The 13,760-nt window shown below is 38.2% G+C and overlaps 1 protein-coding gene across 2 annotated transcripts in view; it reads right to left on the reverse strand.

Moving 5' to 3' along the window:
• Positions 1 to 7,488: 7,488 nt before the first annotated feature.
• The window catches only part of rpz4 (rapunzel 4), a 10,755-nt gene continuing 4,483 nt past the window's right edge, over positions 7,489 to 13,760 (reverse strand). Inside the window, exons 1-3 of one of the 2 annotated variants that reach the window (XM_032518455.1) lie at positions 13,677 to 13,760; positions 10,258 to 10,314; positions 7,489 to 10,087 (exon numbers count right to left, since the gene is read on the reverse strand). The exon at positions 13,677 to 13,760 is cut by the window's right edge and continues 238 nt beyond it. In XM_032518455.1, the coding sequence (XP_032374346.1) occupies positions 8,883 to 10,058 (1,176 nt within the window). In that variant the 5' untranslated portion in view covers positions 10,059 to 10,087; positions 10,258 to 10,314; positions 13,677 to 13,760 and the 3' untranslated portion in view covers positions 7,489 to 8,882. The remainder of the gene's footprint in view (positions 10,088 to 10,257; positions 10,315 to 13,676) is intronic. The other variant, XM_032518456.1, reaches the window with a different exon arrangement.

Below are 13,760 nucleotides of genomic sequence, written 5' to 3' on the forward strand. Positions count from 1 at the left end.
TTATTATTGTTGTTGTTGTTGTTGTTGTTGTTATCCCCAGGGGCACTTCAGGGATCAGACCTGTAGGGGGGCTCAGCCCCTCATGAGAATATGAAATGCATATCGTGCCTTGCAAAAGAGTTAACCTCCAATTATTTCACTAGCTACAATTAGATTATTTGTTTTGATTAGGGAGATACATTTTGTTATTAAACTGAATTAAAGCTTTAAGACATTGAAGTGTAGGTCATGTACTCCGTTTAGTACTGCCAGCACTGATTTACATGTGGGAAAATGTAAAAATGTTCCAATCTGACTGATGGCAAACCAAGGTTTGGAGATTAAGTGTAATGTTTTTTTTGGAGAGTTTAAGGCAGACCTCTCCAATTTAGAGAGCAGCCAGTCTGCAATGCCTGGAATGCATTTCAGAAAATATAATACAAGTCACTCATCTGCTTTAAACTCAATATGCACAATTAATTTACAAATCTGCTTGTAAATTAAAAAAAAAACTAACTGATACTGATAACCCCAGTATGTGGGTACAGAATAATCCTCCATAAACACTGCTGGCTGTGTTCCGTGTGTGTATTACGTTTGTGGTCGCCACATGTAAAGCTGTGCTGGCAGCAATAGGCGGGTTTATATAAACTACACCTCAATGTCTTAAAGCTGAATGCTAAGCTAATGGTTGAGCTAATGGTTTAAGTGTTTTCTTCAATGATGAATAATCATTCATTTCCTCAACCTGTGATGACACCGTTTTCCATTAGGTGGCAGTCATGCCCTAAAATACACACACGTTACCTGTTTTTCCTTATTTGTGCATGTACAATGATTACAGTGCGCAAACAGATTCCTATATGGATAATGATTATTTTAATATTGATGCTATGTTTTAAAGCATTAGGTTGTAGTTTCTGCCGCCCCCATGAGGAATTCTAAGTAATGCCTACAAAACTGTAGGCGCCTCCACACGATACAAGCCTTATGTGTATTTTTGATAGATTAGCAATACCATGACAAAACTGAATCATTGCTTCAAGATTCAAAATTGAGCTATAATCTGGTTTGAAATTTATTTTTATTTTACAGATCTGGTGCAAGACTGATTTATTATAAAGGGTTTTCTGACTTCAGAGCTGTGCTGACAATGAGTCAACCATGGGTTACTGTAGCTGGCCTGTATTAAAATAGGTGAATTTAGAAACATGTATCTACCTGAAAAGCACTCTTAATATCCCTGAATAACCCAATGCATCCAACTAAAACATCCAAGTTATGTTTTGAGTTCTAAAGATACAATCCCTGTTTTTTTGTTGTTTTTCTTTTAAATTAATTTCTTTTTAATTTTTTTAAAGCCCTGAAATCCAAATTTTCTCCCAAATAACAATTTAAAATCTGCGTAGCTTTAAAATAACAACACACAGCTGAGAAGAAATTGCAGTATTCTGGGAAGCTATTTAGCAGTTTATCTTTACTGCAACACATAACAATGCAAGCTATTTTTTAAGCAGAGTCATACTTATATCAGAACAGGAGCTTTATTCTAGGAAGCTTCAGTCTAGACTCTTAAATATCTGAACATGACGGAGGCACCTGTCCTATTGTCTACAATCTGTCCTCATTAAAATTGCAGCAGGTGCCTCGAATGTTCTTGTTGATTCATGTTGAATTCCTTTTGCACTACACAGTTACAGTACAAAGCCATGAGTGGCTTAAGGCAGAGCCACAGGTATGTCTGTGTTTTTTTATGTATTCTTATTCCTAAATGATGAGGTGGAAGAAGTCTACGTAACCTGTTTAAAGGAGCACCCTCATTATTACCACTTAGGTTCCCTTTAGCAGACCATAACCCCTAACTCCCTTAAAAAAAAGTTCATGTTTTCTTTTCATACACGAAATATGCAATATTCATGTAAAATACCACAGTTTATATTATATAAATTGTCCAAATACTTCACATGCCTATTTGGATAACTGTTGATTTCACATGTATTTTCTTACATTTTTCTTGTGAAATGTCTGGAAATCACAAGCCCCAACAGGATGGGAATTTATCACGTTTGAAATGTCCACAACACTCATATAATTAAAATGGTGTTAAATGTTCTTTACATGTGATACATGTACTGTACATGTGCTTTTTTAAGGGGTATCAAAGATGTTTTTCCATGAGAGAAAATTTTATTTTGAGCAACAATCCTTTGCTTAAATTAAACACGTTTTGAAAAGTACTTACTTAACTGACCAGAACAATATTATTTAACCGGTTGCCACAGATTTCCTTGTAACACTTGAAATACTTGAAATGATCTACATAAGAGTGACATGACGGTCATGACACATGGACCCTGGCCCTAACTTGTCATGACAAAACCAAATGACACTTAAAATAAAAGAAGCGTTATGTCATACATGTTTGTGTCTTGTTTATACTGTTTATGACACGTTCATGACAGTATAAACAAGACACAAACATGTCACTCTTATGTAGATACCCTCATGTAAAGTGTATCCGATTTCCTGCACCACAATTGTGGACTATGTGCTCTGCTCAAGTCAGTGTCTGTTTTCTAACCTTTTTTTGCTTTATGATGGGAGAGAAACCAGTCAGGAGTACTGAAGAGGTGGATGATGATGGCTGAAGGCCTTACATATGTGGGGTTTGTGTCATAGTTTTTTCTTTTTTGTAATATTGCAAAACAGACATTGCAGTCACAACAAGTACAAGCTTTAAAAAGGCGAAAGGATCTGAAAGATGCCTTTAGGTTACATTTTGGGTTAGGGTTGATACCATCTCTAAAGCTCCATAGTAGAGGATTTTCTTTGACACGTAGTGAGATAGCAGTGCCATGTAAGCTTGTTGGGTCTTGCCTTGACAATTGGCATGTGAGGAGGGAGGACAGAGGATCACAATAACAAGGGGGACAGAGAGTGAAAACCTGGTGTTTGAGGACAGGGATTGTAGTAAGTCAAGAGGTTTGTGATTTTAGAGCATAATTCACCACAAATTATTCAAGACAGTTAATGTCAGGCAAATGTCATAAAGCATTGACACCTATGCATTTATTTTAACCTAAATCAATTGATTTCAACATGGGGGAAGGGCAGCCATCTATAGGCAGTTCACATTCACTGTTTGTACGAAAAGTAATGCACTATTCAATTCGTATGTTACTTAACTGAGAGCCAGGGCCTGCAGGGATGCCTCTAAGGAGGAAGTCAGGCAATGTAGTATAAAAAGAGGGACAGGGAGGCAGTCAGGTGGATTGATGGGTCTAATTAACATATGATTATTGTAGTGGTGATATACAATTCAGAATATGCATGAAGTGAGACGAAAAAAAGTTGTTGCTTAAAAGGTCACAGGTGCTAGACATTTTAATGTATCATCTGATTTCCTCTGACATCTCAGAAACTGTTGCCCTTTCAATACCAGGGACCTGTGGCCAAGGCAAGCAGCGGCAAGTAATGGACCTTTTTTTCTCTTTGCTGTGGCGTACCCTGATCTCTGTATGCTTTGAGTCCATTTGCAAATGCCCTATGTTCTATGAGTTTATGTTGAACGATATATTACTTATAAACCCAAACCAATGAGCTGGAAACACTAACTTGCTCCGCAGAGCTGGTAATATAAATATATTGACTAGAGCAGCTTTAAATGTATCCAGTGTAACCCTCGTGTTGTCCTCCGCGGTCAAAAACAGACAAATATTTGAATTTTTTTTCTCCCCTTTTCAGCCTTTTTTTTTGTTTTCACTAAAACCATCTTACTGCCATTAGTTTTACAGTACTTTTTTGAATTCATGGTCAAAAACCCTCATTTATATAGAATTATACCCAGTATTTGAGTTAAAAACGCAGAAATTACAAATTATTTTGACTAATAGTTAAGATCAGAGGAGAATACAGATGAGTTTCTTCAGGAATGAAAGTGATCAATTGTATTTGCAAAGAGCGGTGTAATATTTCAGATATAGACATTTTTTTAAAAGGGTCAAATTTGACCCGAGGACAACAGGAGGGTTAAGAAATAATCAAATTGTTGGCACCGTGTGATAAAGGTAGAGTTTTTATTTCGAAATTAAAATGTGTTTAAAAAACATTTTTAGCATTGATTACTACGTATTTGACTACTCATGAGTAGTATTATCTTATAAAGGTAGAAGCAAACTTCTAATGTACTACATTTTTTCACTGTCAAACAACATCAACACAAAAGCTGCAGAGATAAACAGCTAATTTACACAATTACAGTTTGTTATTGTAATAATTGTTGTTTGTTAATGTAATGTAACTTACATGTATATATATTTTAGTAATATATCCACAGAAGTGAACAACGGTACCACTGCTTGACTACTTAACTGAAATATATTAAATATGACTAAGTTTGGATGTAAAACCCAGTAGCTGAGCCATAAAGAACTCCTTCAAAGAAGATTAAGGATTCAAACATCGGCTCTGCGTGGGAGCATATTAGTAACCGACTAACTTGATTGTGTCTTCTTTGATGTCTCCTTCACTTTGTTCAGCATCAACAGACTATTTCAGCTTCCTGGAAACCAAATCTATTTGGTTCCCAATTTTGAAGCAAGCTGCATTGAGAGCCCTGAGCAGATGATGCCTCAGAAAACCAGCCCCTCCCACGCTCTTTCTGACCTTCACCACCTGATTTAAAATGTGTGACTATTTTTTATTTTTTTTACCAAAATGACTGCTATTTCTATTGAGACTAAATTAAGGCAGCGTTGAGGGTTACACTGAGGTGACGGGCGGCAGCACGATGTAATTCTGCAATGCGGGCGAATCTTTCTGTTGCCACGTGATGTTTTTCTGCGTTCCTGAGGTCACCTGATGGGCCGGCCTCAATGCAGGGCTGTGTGGCCAAATCATATTCATGGAAGAGTAATTCTGGACTGATTAAAAGCATCACATCCCCTATTCAAATGTTTCGTATCAGCAGCCCCTTTAACCCACCTGGCCGAAGACAGAAACCGGCCTGTAGCGGCCTCCAAACAGAGGGGTAAAAAAGATCTGAAGGACAACGCCAAAGACGTGAACATATTAGTACTGACAAGTCTTGGGATTGTGCATTCTTCTTTTTATTAACATTTCAAGGTCTAGGTCAAAGTGTAAAATCATGGACATTTTCCAACTACTTATTTGTCCCCTCTCCCTGCTCACATGGTGTAATTTTTGAGCAAAAAGTATAAAAATCCTACTGTACACTACCTGATCAGCACCAAACAGCAGACAGACACAGTTAGCAACTAGCTGGTGAACACAGTGGCGCATTTAGCAGCTAAAGAACCAAATGTTTGCCTTAGGGGTTGGTGGAGACCAAAAACCGAGCTAAAAAGAGAGTTAGTATTGGACTAACATTCATCAGAAGGCCAGAAATAAATCGTCAAATGATTTATATTGTTTCTACTTATCTGCTGAATGTGTAAATAAGCAACTTTTTGCCAAAAGATTCTTTACTTAAAAAGAGATGATCTATTTTCAAGTTCCCCAAATGGTTTGAAATATGTCCAGAATATTCTAAAAGATCTTCCCATAACACAGATGTTTGTCACTGTTGATCATTTTCTGCCTGTTTCTTAAAGGTGCTGATGAAGCAGTGTGTGGGCCATCACTCACTGAGCATCAATGTAAGTGGGTCACTCGGCAGTGGAAACTTGAAAAGCACTTCTGAGAGATTTGCTCAAAGGGAATGTTTAAAAGTCTTTGTTCCATTGGCAAACAGGCATCCTGACAACAAGGTCTGTCTCCTGTGCAAGCCAGGTCTGGTAATTGGAGTACTTTTCTTGACATCAAAAGACAGTCGGAGCTTCCAAAATGTTAGAATTTCTTTTGCTGGCACTGAACAGAGGACCATCTGCATTTTAAGTTTGTGCTTTAACTCTACCACTGTATTGTCCATGCAACTGCACATGTTGTTCTGCAGCTATTGCGTGTCTATCAGGGTATTCTTCTTATTTCTTATCTCTTTGGCTTCTGTTGAGACTAGCTTGTGACTTGTTGTATAAAAATAAATTAAATGACCCTGAACATGAACTTGTGTAGGAGTAGATATTCCCAAACCTTTTGGCTTAACACCCATCTCACAACCCCATGCATATCCAGGTTACCGGTTACATATTAGCTGGGAGCATTTAAAGCATAGTCAAAATCATCACATTTTCTAGGGACCTGAAGAAGTGGAAACACAATATTCACAAGAAAAGAGCAAAGACGAGATGAACCAGTTTTATTCTATTCTTTCCTAACTTTACCTGACTTTTGACACTTCAGATTTATCTCTGTTTGGGGGCAGACCCCCAAGCTGGGGTTGAGTTGGAAACCTTTAACCTGTTGGGAAAACCAGTAGCAGGAATCTCTGGTCAACAGGATATATCACTATCTTGAAACACAGTACTACCTCTGTGTCATTATGTGATGAAGCTTGCATTATGATGAAGTCTTTTTGTTAAAAGTTTGAGTTTCATTTGGCTTTTTATCATGTAAAGTCAGAGGTCACATTTAGCTTGAGTTCACTGTGTTGGCCTTTTACAGAGGATTAAAGGATCAGATCTCCTTATAGGTAGCAGGTGTTGTAATTTCAGACAGACTGTACATCTCCATCAATAATTCAACATAATAAAATCAAAATATGACCATTTTGAATCTAGGTATATATATATATTTTTGTTATAAAATTTCACCCATACTTTTCTAAAGCCTTTAGTGACTTCTCTTCACATCTTTAATCTGCATTTTCTTTGGTTTAAATTTGATCCTAGTAAAAACATATGTAGACAACAATCTTTGACTCTCTTGTTTTCCTTTGCACTTGTTCATTTATGTCAGGGCACTTGACCCGTCAGTGTGATGCACTGCAGGGCCATGAGTCTTCATACACCAAAGATAGAAAAGCCACAACCACATAATTATAGAGCACTATGGGTGTTTCCCAGCTAGCTAACCATAATATCCTTTTTCTCTTTTTTTTTGTTTTTTACTAAGATGCAAGATTCCAGCTGGGTGTTGAATTCCTTGCTTAATGACACTTCAGTGGAGTGAAAATATGTACTAGGCCTACTTATATCAAATTTGTATATTTATTTAGTCTTCAAGAGTCAAAGTAAAATCCAAATTATTTTTAGTGTGATGCATGCACAGCACACACATTAGGATAAGAGTAACCACCGATATAACCACCATATCTGTAAATGTTCATGTTTTGAAATATACATGTACATTCATGAATGACACTGCAGTTTTCTTCAAATTCTTTTATCAGGATAACCCCTTGAGATGTACCATCTCGTTTTTGAGGGGGTCAGTTGAGCAGTTTCACATGTCTTGTTTAACTTGCAGCAAATATTATAATATAACCATCACAAAACCAATTATCCTAGAAGATACAAAGAAAATTTGCTTCATTTTTTTCACTTAGTTCTGTAAGATGTTTGTGTTGAACCAGACAAACTGTAAGTCCTTCACAAAAAAATCACAAGCCAATGATGTATAACTGAGTTTATTTGGAAGATTTAACATAATCATTGCTTTGGTTTACCAACAGGATTTTGAATCTAAGACACTGAAAACCCAAATATAAATTATGGAAATGGAAATATCTGGAAGAGCGCAAGATAAACAAAAAATAATTCTACAGTTAATATGTTGCTTGTTTTGGTCAAATAATAAAAGAAATTCAAAGAGAAATATAAGAAGAAAAGGTGATAACATTTAAACAACACACAAACAAAGAAGAAACACAAATTACAGCGGTTTGCAATAAAGAACAAATGATCTAAAACTATTAAGACAGGTCAGTGGTGTCTTTCGGTAGTGTCTCCATGACATACTGTAGTTCTTACAAAGTACTGTTTATCATGGTCAAATTATACACATTTGTCTAGAAAAAAAAAATCCCAGACCCACAATTTACATTGTCCAAAATTCAACAATTTATTTCTATATAGAAGTAAATCCTCAACCACTAAGCAGATACAACTTTCCAGTATGTGTTGCACAACCACACAGGTGAAGACATGACACAAGAATAGCTATGCTAGGCATCTGTATGTAAACAAAGTGCTGCTGTCACTACGCCTCGGCATGTTCAAGGCAGGTTCACCACAGCAAATGTTGTTCGAGGCCTTGTCTCTTGTGCTTTTTTTCGTGCTGTACGGCAGCCAGTAACAAGATTTGTTATTTTTGTGAGATGAGTACAGGAAGTGAAATCAAAATGAAGGTTTCTGTCACAGACTCTGGAGTCAGGCATTTTTCTCTCATAGCTTTGGTGTATATGTCCTCTACAGGGCCAGGTCACCGCTTATCTCTACCAGCAGCACATTATCTCCGTAAGCCAGCTGAATTCTTAATCAACAACTTTGTTGATCTTATACCACAATTTTTCAGCAACAAATTGCGTTACACTACTTACCAATCTCATTACAAAAAGAGGAGACACTGTGATATAATAAAGCCTAAACAAAAGGGCAAAGCTCGTCCGTCAGTTCCGAGAAATAAACAAAGCCCAGCTGCATGGGATGAAAAAGGTCATAACTCTTAGTTAAAGTATCTAGTGTATGTTACTTTCTTGTTGAAAGTACACACACACAGGCAACTTTGGGATTTGTGATATTGGGCTATTTAAATAAAATGGACTTGACATGATGCACCTTCACATCAGCAAGAAACTACTGTAACAGTAAGCACTCGTAGAAAAAGGGAATAATTCTGTAAAAAATCTACTAGAGATGTTTAGTCAGGAACATGCTGTGTAGTATTTCACTACTGAGGCCAAGCAGGGAGGCAGCAATCAACTCTGTGATTATCTGTGTAAATATGAAACTACCTAAAATCAAAGAGTGACTGAGTTTTGAGAGTTTTTACAGCGTCTTAAAACTTCAAGCAGAGTGAGCGCAGACGTAGATGTTTTTGTGCTCCTCCCAGTAGTGGAGCTCATCTGTGAAGCTCCAGGAGCAGGCCAGGTCTTTGCTGGTTTTGACAGTGTGGACCATGCAGGAACCGGGCAACTTCTCAAACAGGTCCTCAGCTACACCGACCACCGAGACTTTCTTCTGACTCTGTATCAGCTGCTGGATGTGATTCTTATCCACAGGCTCCGGTGAGGAGCAGTAGGACACCCAGACATTGAGTTTCTCATCTGACGAAGGGACCTGGAAGCGACTCTTTCCTGTCGGGCAGTGGTAATCCTTCTTGTTGGCGAACAGGCCAGACGGGGTCCTAAATATACGCACGGACCAGCCAACCCAGTCATACTTCTTCTTTAGTTTCTCTATGATAGCATCAGCTAGCTGTTGGTTGGTTAAGTTTGGCTCATCTCTCACCAGACGACGGACATCTATCTCGGCCTGCTTGGGGAAGCTGACGATGCAGTCTTCGATGACAACATTCATTTTATTCTGGACAGTATTCATCTTCTCACCCCAGTCTTTCAGAAGCACGTCCTCCTCATCATATCCCTTCAGAGCGGCGTGGCCCAAAAGTGCGATGAGCCCGATGCAGAAGAGCTTCTTCAGCCTGGCGCAGAAGTCCTCAACCGGCCGGCGACTTTTCTCTTCGTAGTTCAGGGTGATCTCCAGCACAGATTCCCCAGAGAAGTTCTCTCCCGTCACAGAGTTGTAAAGGGTGATGAGGTTTTTGTCACCGCCGGTCTTGGCAAAATGCTCCAGGAAAAGTTTCTTCTTGACCTCTCGGAACTTGGGTTTGGCGTTGAGGATGTCCATGTACTTCCTGAACTGGTTAGTGATGTTCTCCTCAACTGGGAAATACACAGCATCCAATCCGCTCTTCTTGATCTCATCGTTGATCCGCTGAATCTCCTCTGAGACCACCTCCAGACGCTCTCGCACCTTCTGAAACTGCTCCTTCATGAAAGCAGCCTCTTTGCTTTCCACATTATCTAGAGCCAGTTTTACAATTGGAGCAGCGATGGAGAAAATGGGGAAAAGGTCGCCGGCGATACTGGCCACCACTTCAGCTCCCTGTTCAAACAATTCCATCACAGTCTCCACCATATCCTTTTTGTCTGCTACAAGCTGCTGTAGCTGGCTTGTCATCTTTGCTGATGCTGTTTCTCAGACTGATTCTAACAAGAGAAAAAATATTGACACGGTCAGAAACTGATACATTTAACCAATAAAATGTATTCTAGGAACAAGCATACAGGTGTAAAACTGAACACAAATGGGGCAGAAAGTATGAGACATTTCGGTTTTATTGACAGAAACAAATGTTGGATTTCCTTGATGTACTTACAGTTGTGTTCCGGTGTTGTTGGCCTGCTCTCTTGCTCCTCTTACAACACAGCAACAACTGATAAGGAAAGAAAGAAACAGCCAAGTGAGCTCAGTGCAGGCTACAGGCCACACCCAGTGAGCGCTGAGTCAACAATGCAAAGAGAATTCAGCAGTGACGAAAGGTTGTAGGGGTTGAACTGTGTATGTTTTTTTGTGAGTTTACACCTGGAAAATCAACAGTTTCATTAATAGACTCAATGACATTTTTAAGTCTCCATTGTGGGCACTATGAGAATAGCCAAAGGGGAGTAGCGGTTATTTATCTCAAACAAGCAATGCAGAATTTTTCTCATACAATGTCAAGAATGTAAAGACATGAGCAAGGCTCACATTTAATATAGACAACTTGCAAAGACACATTACAATAATGTGTGGGTAAAACGAAATGTGCTTGGAATGATAAATTCTTTAAAAAGGGGAAGGGTGCCTTGGTATGGTAGTCTCTGGTGGCTTTATGACACGAATATCCTCATATTGTGCAATCGTAATAATAATCCAATGAGGACTGAATCATAAGTTTCATAACATTAAGTCGAAGCTGGCTTGGAGATGAACAACTCTGAAAAAACACCTTGAAGTCAAGAGATAAAAGATATATATGTGAAAGTATTAAAATCATTACCATTAAGACAATAAATCCCATACCAGATCTCTTAAAGCATTATTAATATGCATTGATACATTAGCTCTTCTAACTCCCTGTCAGCCACTCTGCCTATTATTCTGAAGCTCAATAAGGAAATGTTATGCTTAAAGGAATAGTTTACATTTTGGGAAATGCACTTATTTGCTTTCTTGACCATAGTTAGAAGAGAAAATCAATACCACTATAATTTCTATTCTTCCAGTATGAAGCTACAGCCAGCAGCCAGTTAGTTTAGCTTAGCATGATGACTGGAAACATCTAACTCTCTGCAAGAAAGTGAATAAGCATATGTCCAAATATCAAACCTTTGCTTTGGAAAATCTTATTTCACACAAACACCTCTTCCCGAAGGCCAGGAAACAGAGAAAAAGCTGACTGTAAGAGCAACCAAGATTTTGTCTCTGGGCATGTTCAGACATGCCCTTTTGCAAAAATGGAAATGTGTAATTTGGGAAAAAATCCAATTTTGGTGCAACATCATGCTAGTCATCCACTGGCTTCACAAACTCAGTCTCACATTCATTGTCTAAGCAGCAACTTTAGCTGTCATTGTCACATGTTTTGATTTGTGTTTCTGGCTTTCTGAGAGTTGTTAATGTTTAGTTTTAGTTTTTTTTAGTTGTAGCTGGAGGACAAACAGCAGCAGTGCTTTTTCTCCCTCAGCCAGCCCAGTCAATAATGGAGCAGCAGGCGTGGGAAGTGATTAAGTGTAGGAGGTTTAACTTGATGGGCAAGGGTGCGTTTTCCTGTGAAACTCAGCATGTTACCACGGCAACAAGACAATGGAAAATAATTTGTCAGCTTGTTCGTCCCTCTGCTGAGGTCTGCTCTGTGGGGTTTGTCTTTATCTAGCTGGACTGCAGAAGATGGCAGTGAGAAGATAACACTTGTTTCTCAGCCTGAGAGCGGTAGCAATCTTTCATCTTGTCTTGGGTGGAAAGCCAGTTTATCAAACTATTTATTTAAAGCATCCTTTAAATGTCAAGCACAACATTCTAAAAATGGTTAAATTGTGCTATAAATACCAGCACGTATCTGCATAATTACCTCAGACCAGACTCGGCAACAAAAACCACAAAGAAAAGTTAATTCCAGCAGGATGTTTGAACATTTACAGTTACTGTATCTGATTTGATTTGACTGAGCTAAAACTGTGATTCCTGTTTTCCACTGATCTCTCTCTCTCTCTCTCTCTCTCTCTCTCTCTCTCTCTCTCTCGCGGGGGTTGTGTTACCACAGTCTGAGTGCATGTGAAGCACCATCTAACATACAATTTAAACATAAAAGTGTTTAAAGAAATCACATTTTCAGAGACAGAGAGCTGGAAGTGCATCTCACCAGAGACATGAAGTCCAGGCTACAGACAAACATAACAAGTCTTGTTTTTTTAAACTAATATGTGTTTTATATGCTCAGTAATATACAGTGATGAAAAGTAACAAAAAACATTTACTGTACTGAAGTACAACCTTGAGGCATTCAACCTGAGTATTTCCATGTTATTCTACTTCATTTCAGAGGGAAACATTATTTTCAGATTAAGATTTTATATAAAAAAAGAACGATATAAAATAAAATGCACCGTTACTAATGATTTCCAACCATTTAAGCTTGTGACCACTTGTTATATTTAATGCACAAAAACTAATACACTTCTCAGATGGTTTAATCAAGTGTTTGAGGAGTAAATGGCCACCTATATTTTATAAAATTGCAAATATTAGGAAAAAGTCCCGAAAAAAGAAGAGATTTGAGAAGTAGTTTTATTTTAGTTCTTTCTTGTTTCCTACCACATTAATTATCTCACATCAGTAAAATGCTGCACATTGATGCATCGGTATCTAATAATGTAATAATGTGTCGGCCGAGGACACTTTTCTGCAAAACGTGTACTTTTGATACTTTAAATGAATTTAGCTGATAGTAGTTTGGTTGTTTATTTGCTTAAAGTGTGGTATTTGCACTTTGTTTTGGTAAGCTGGTAATAAATAGTGTTATGTAATGTGCTGAACAACAGTAAGCTACATTGGAAATATTTAACAGCATTTGTGATTAAGATAAAAATCCAAATTAATCGAAGTGATATGTGCATGTTGCCATGCTTCACGTGTGTCACGTGGCAGAGCTTCCTGCTGAACACAGAGATGACCAAGCCCCCCCCCTGGCTGACCACTTCCAGTAGTGTGACCACTGAGAGAACTAACGCCCTGTTAATGCGTCCTTCTAATGGAGGAGGTATTGATCCGTCCGTGTACAGGCTCTCTAATTGTATCATTTTACAGCCGAAGGACAGAGAGCCAAACAAACATCGCAGGTTAACACCACAGAGTAGGGTTTTTTGTTTGTTTGTTACAACGCAGCACAAGTGATTAACGCCTTTAAAAAGTTTGACACTTCCTGGAAAAAGAGAAGCGGCAGATCTGGCAACCAACGCCCATAAGAGTCAAAACTTTTTTTTGTTTAAACTTCATTACATTTCGCAGATTCATCTAATCGCCCACTTCACTTTATTAAATGAAAGCTGCGTTAACAAAATAAGCGTATTTGGCCATTTTTTGACATTACTACGGCGCGTCAAAGAGGAAGAAATGCTCCATTATGTAACGAGAGACTGGAATTGAGTCGATACATTTACATCTATCACTTCCTATTAAAGCGTCTTATCACTACTATCACAGTTAACCTATATAAACCTGTCCACTATGAAACATTCTGAACAGAAATGGACTCACCTTAAAAAGTTTGCGGAAGAAATACACTAACTTCCAGACTGTTTGTCTTCCTATTGGTCATGTGGCTCTCGTGTTACAGAGGAG

Source organism: Etheostoma spectabile, chromosome 6 (genome assembly GCF_008692095.1).
Source record: "Etheostoma spectabile isolate EspeVRDwgs_2016 chromosome 6, UIUC_Espe_1.0, whole genome shotgun sequence".
Taxonomy (NCBI): domain Eukaryota; kingdom Metazoa; phylum Chordata; class Actinopteri; order Perciformes; family Percidae; genus Etheostoma; species Etheostoma spectabile.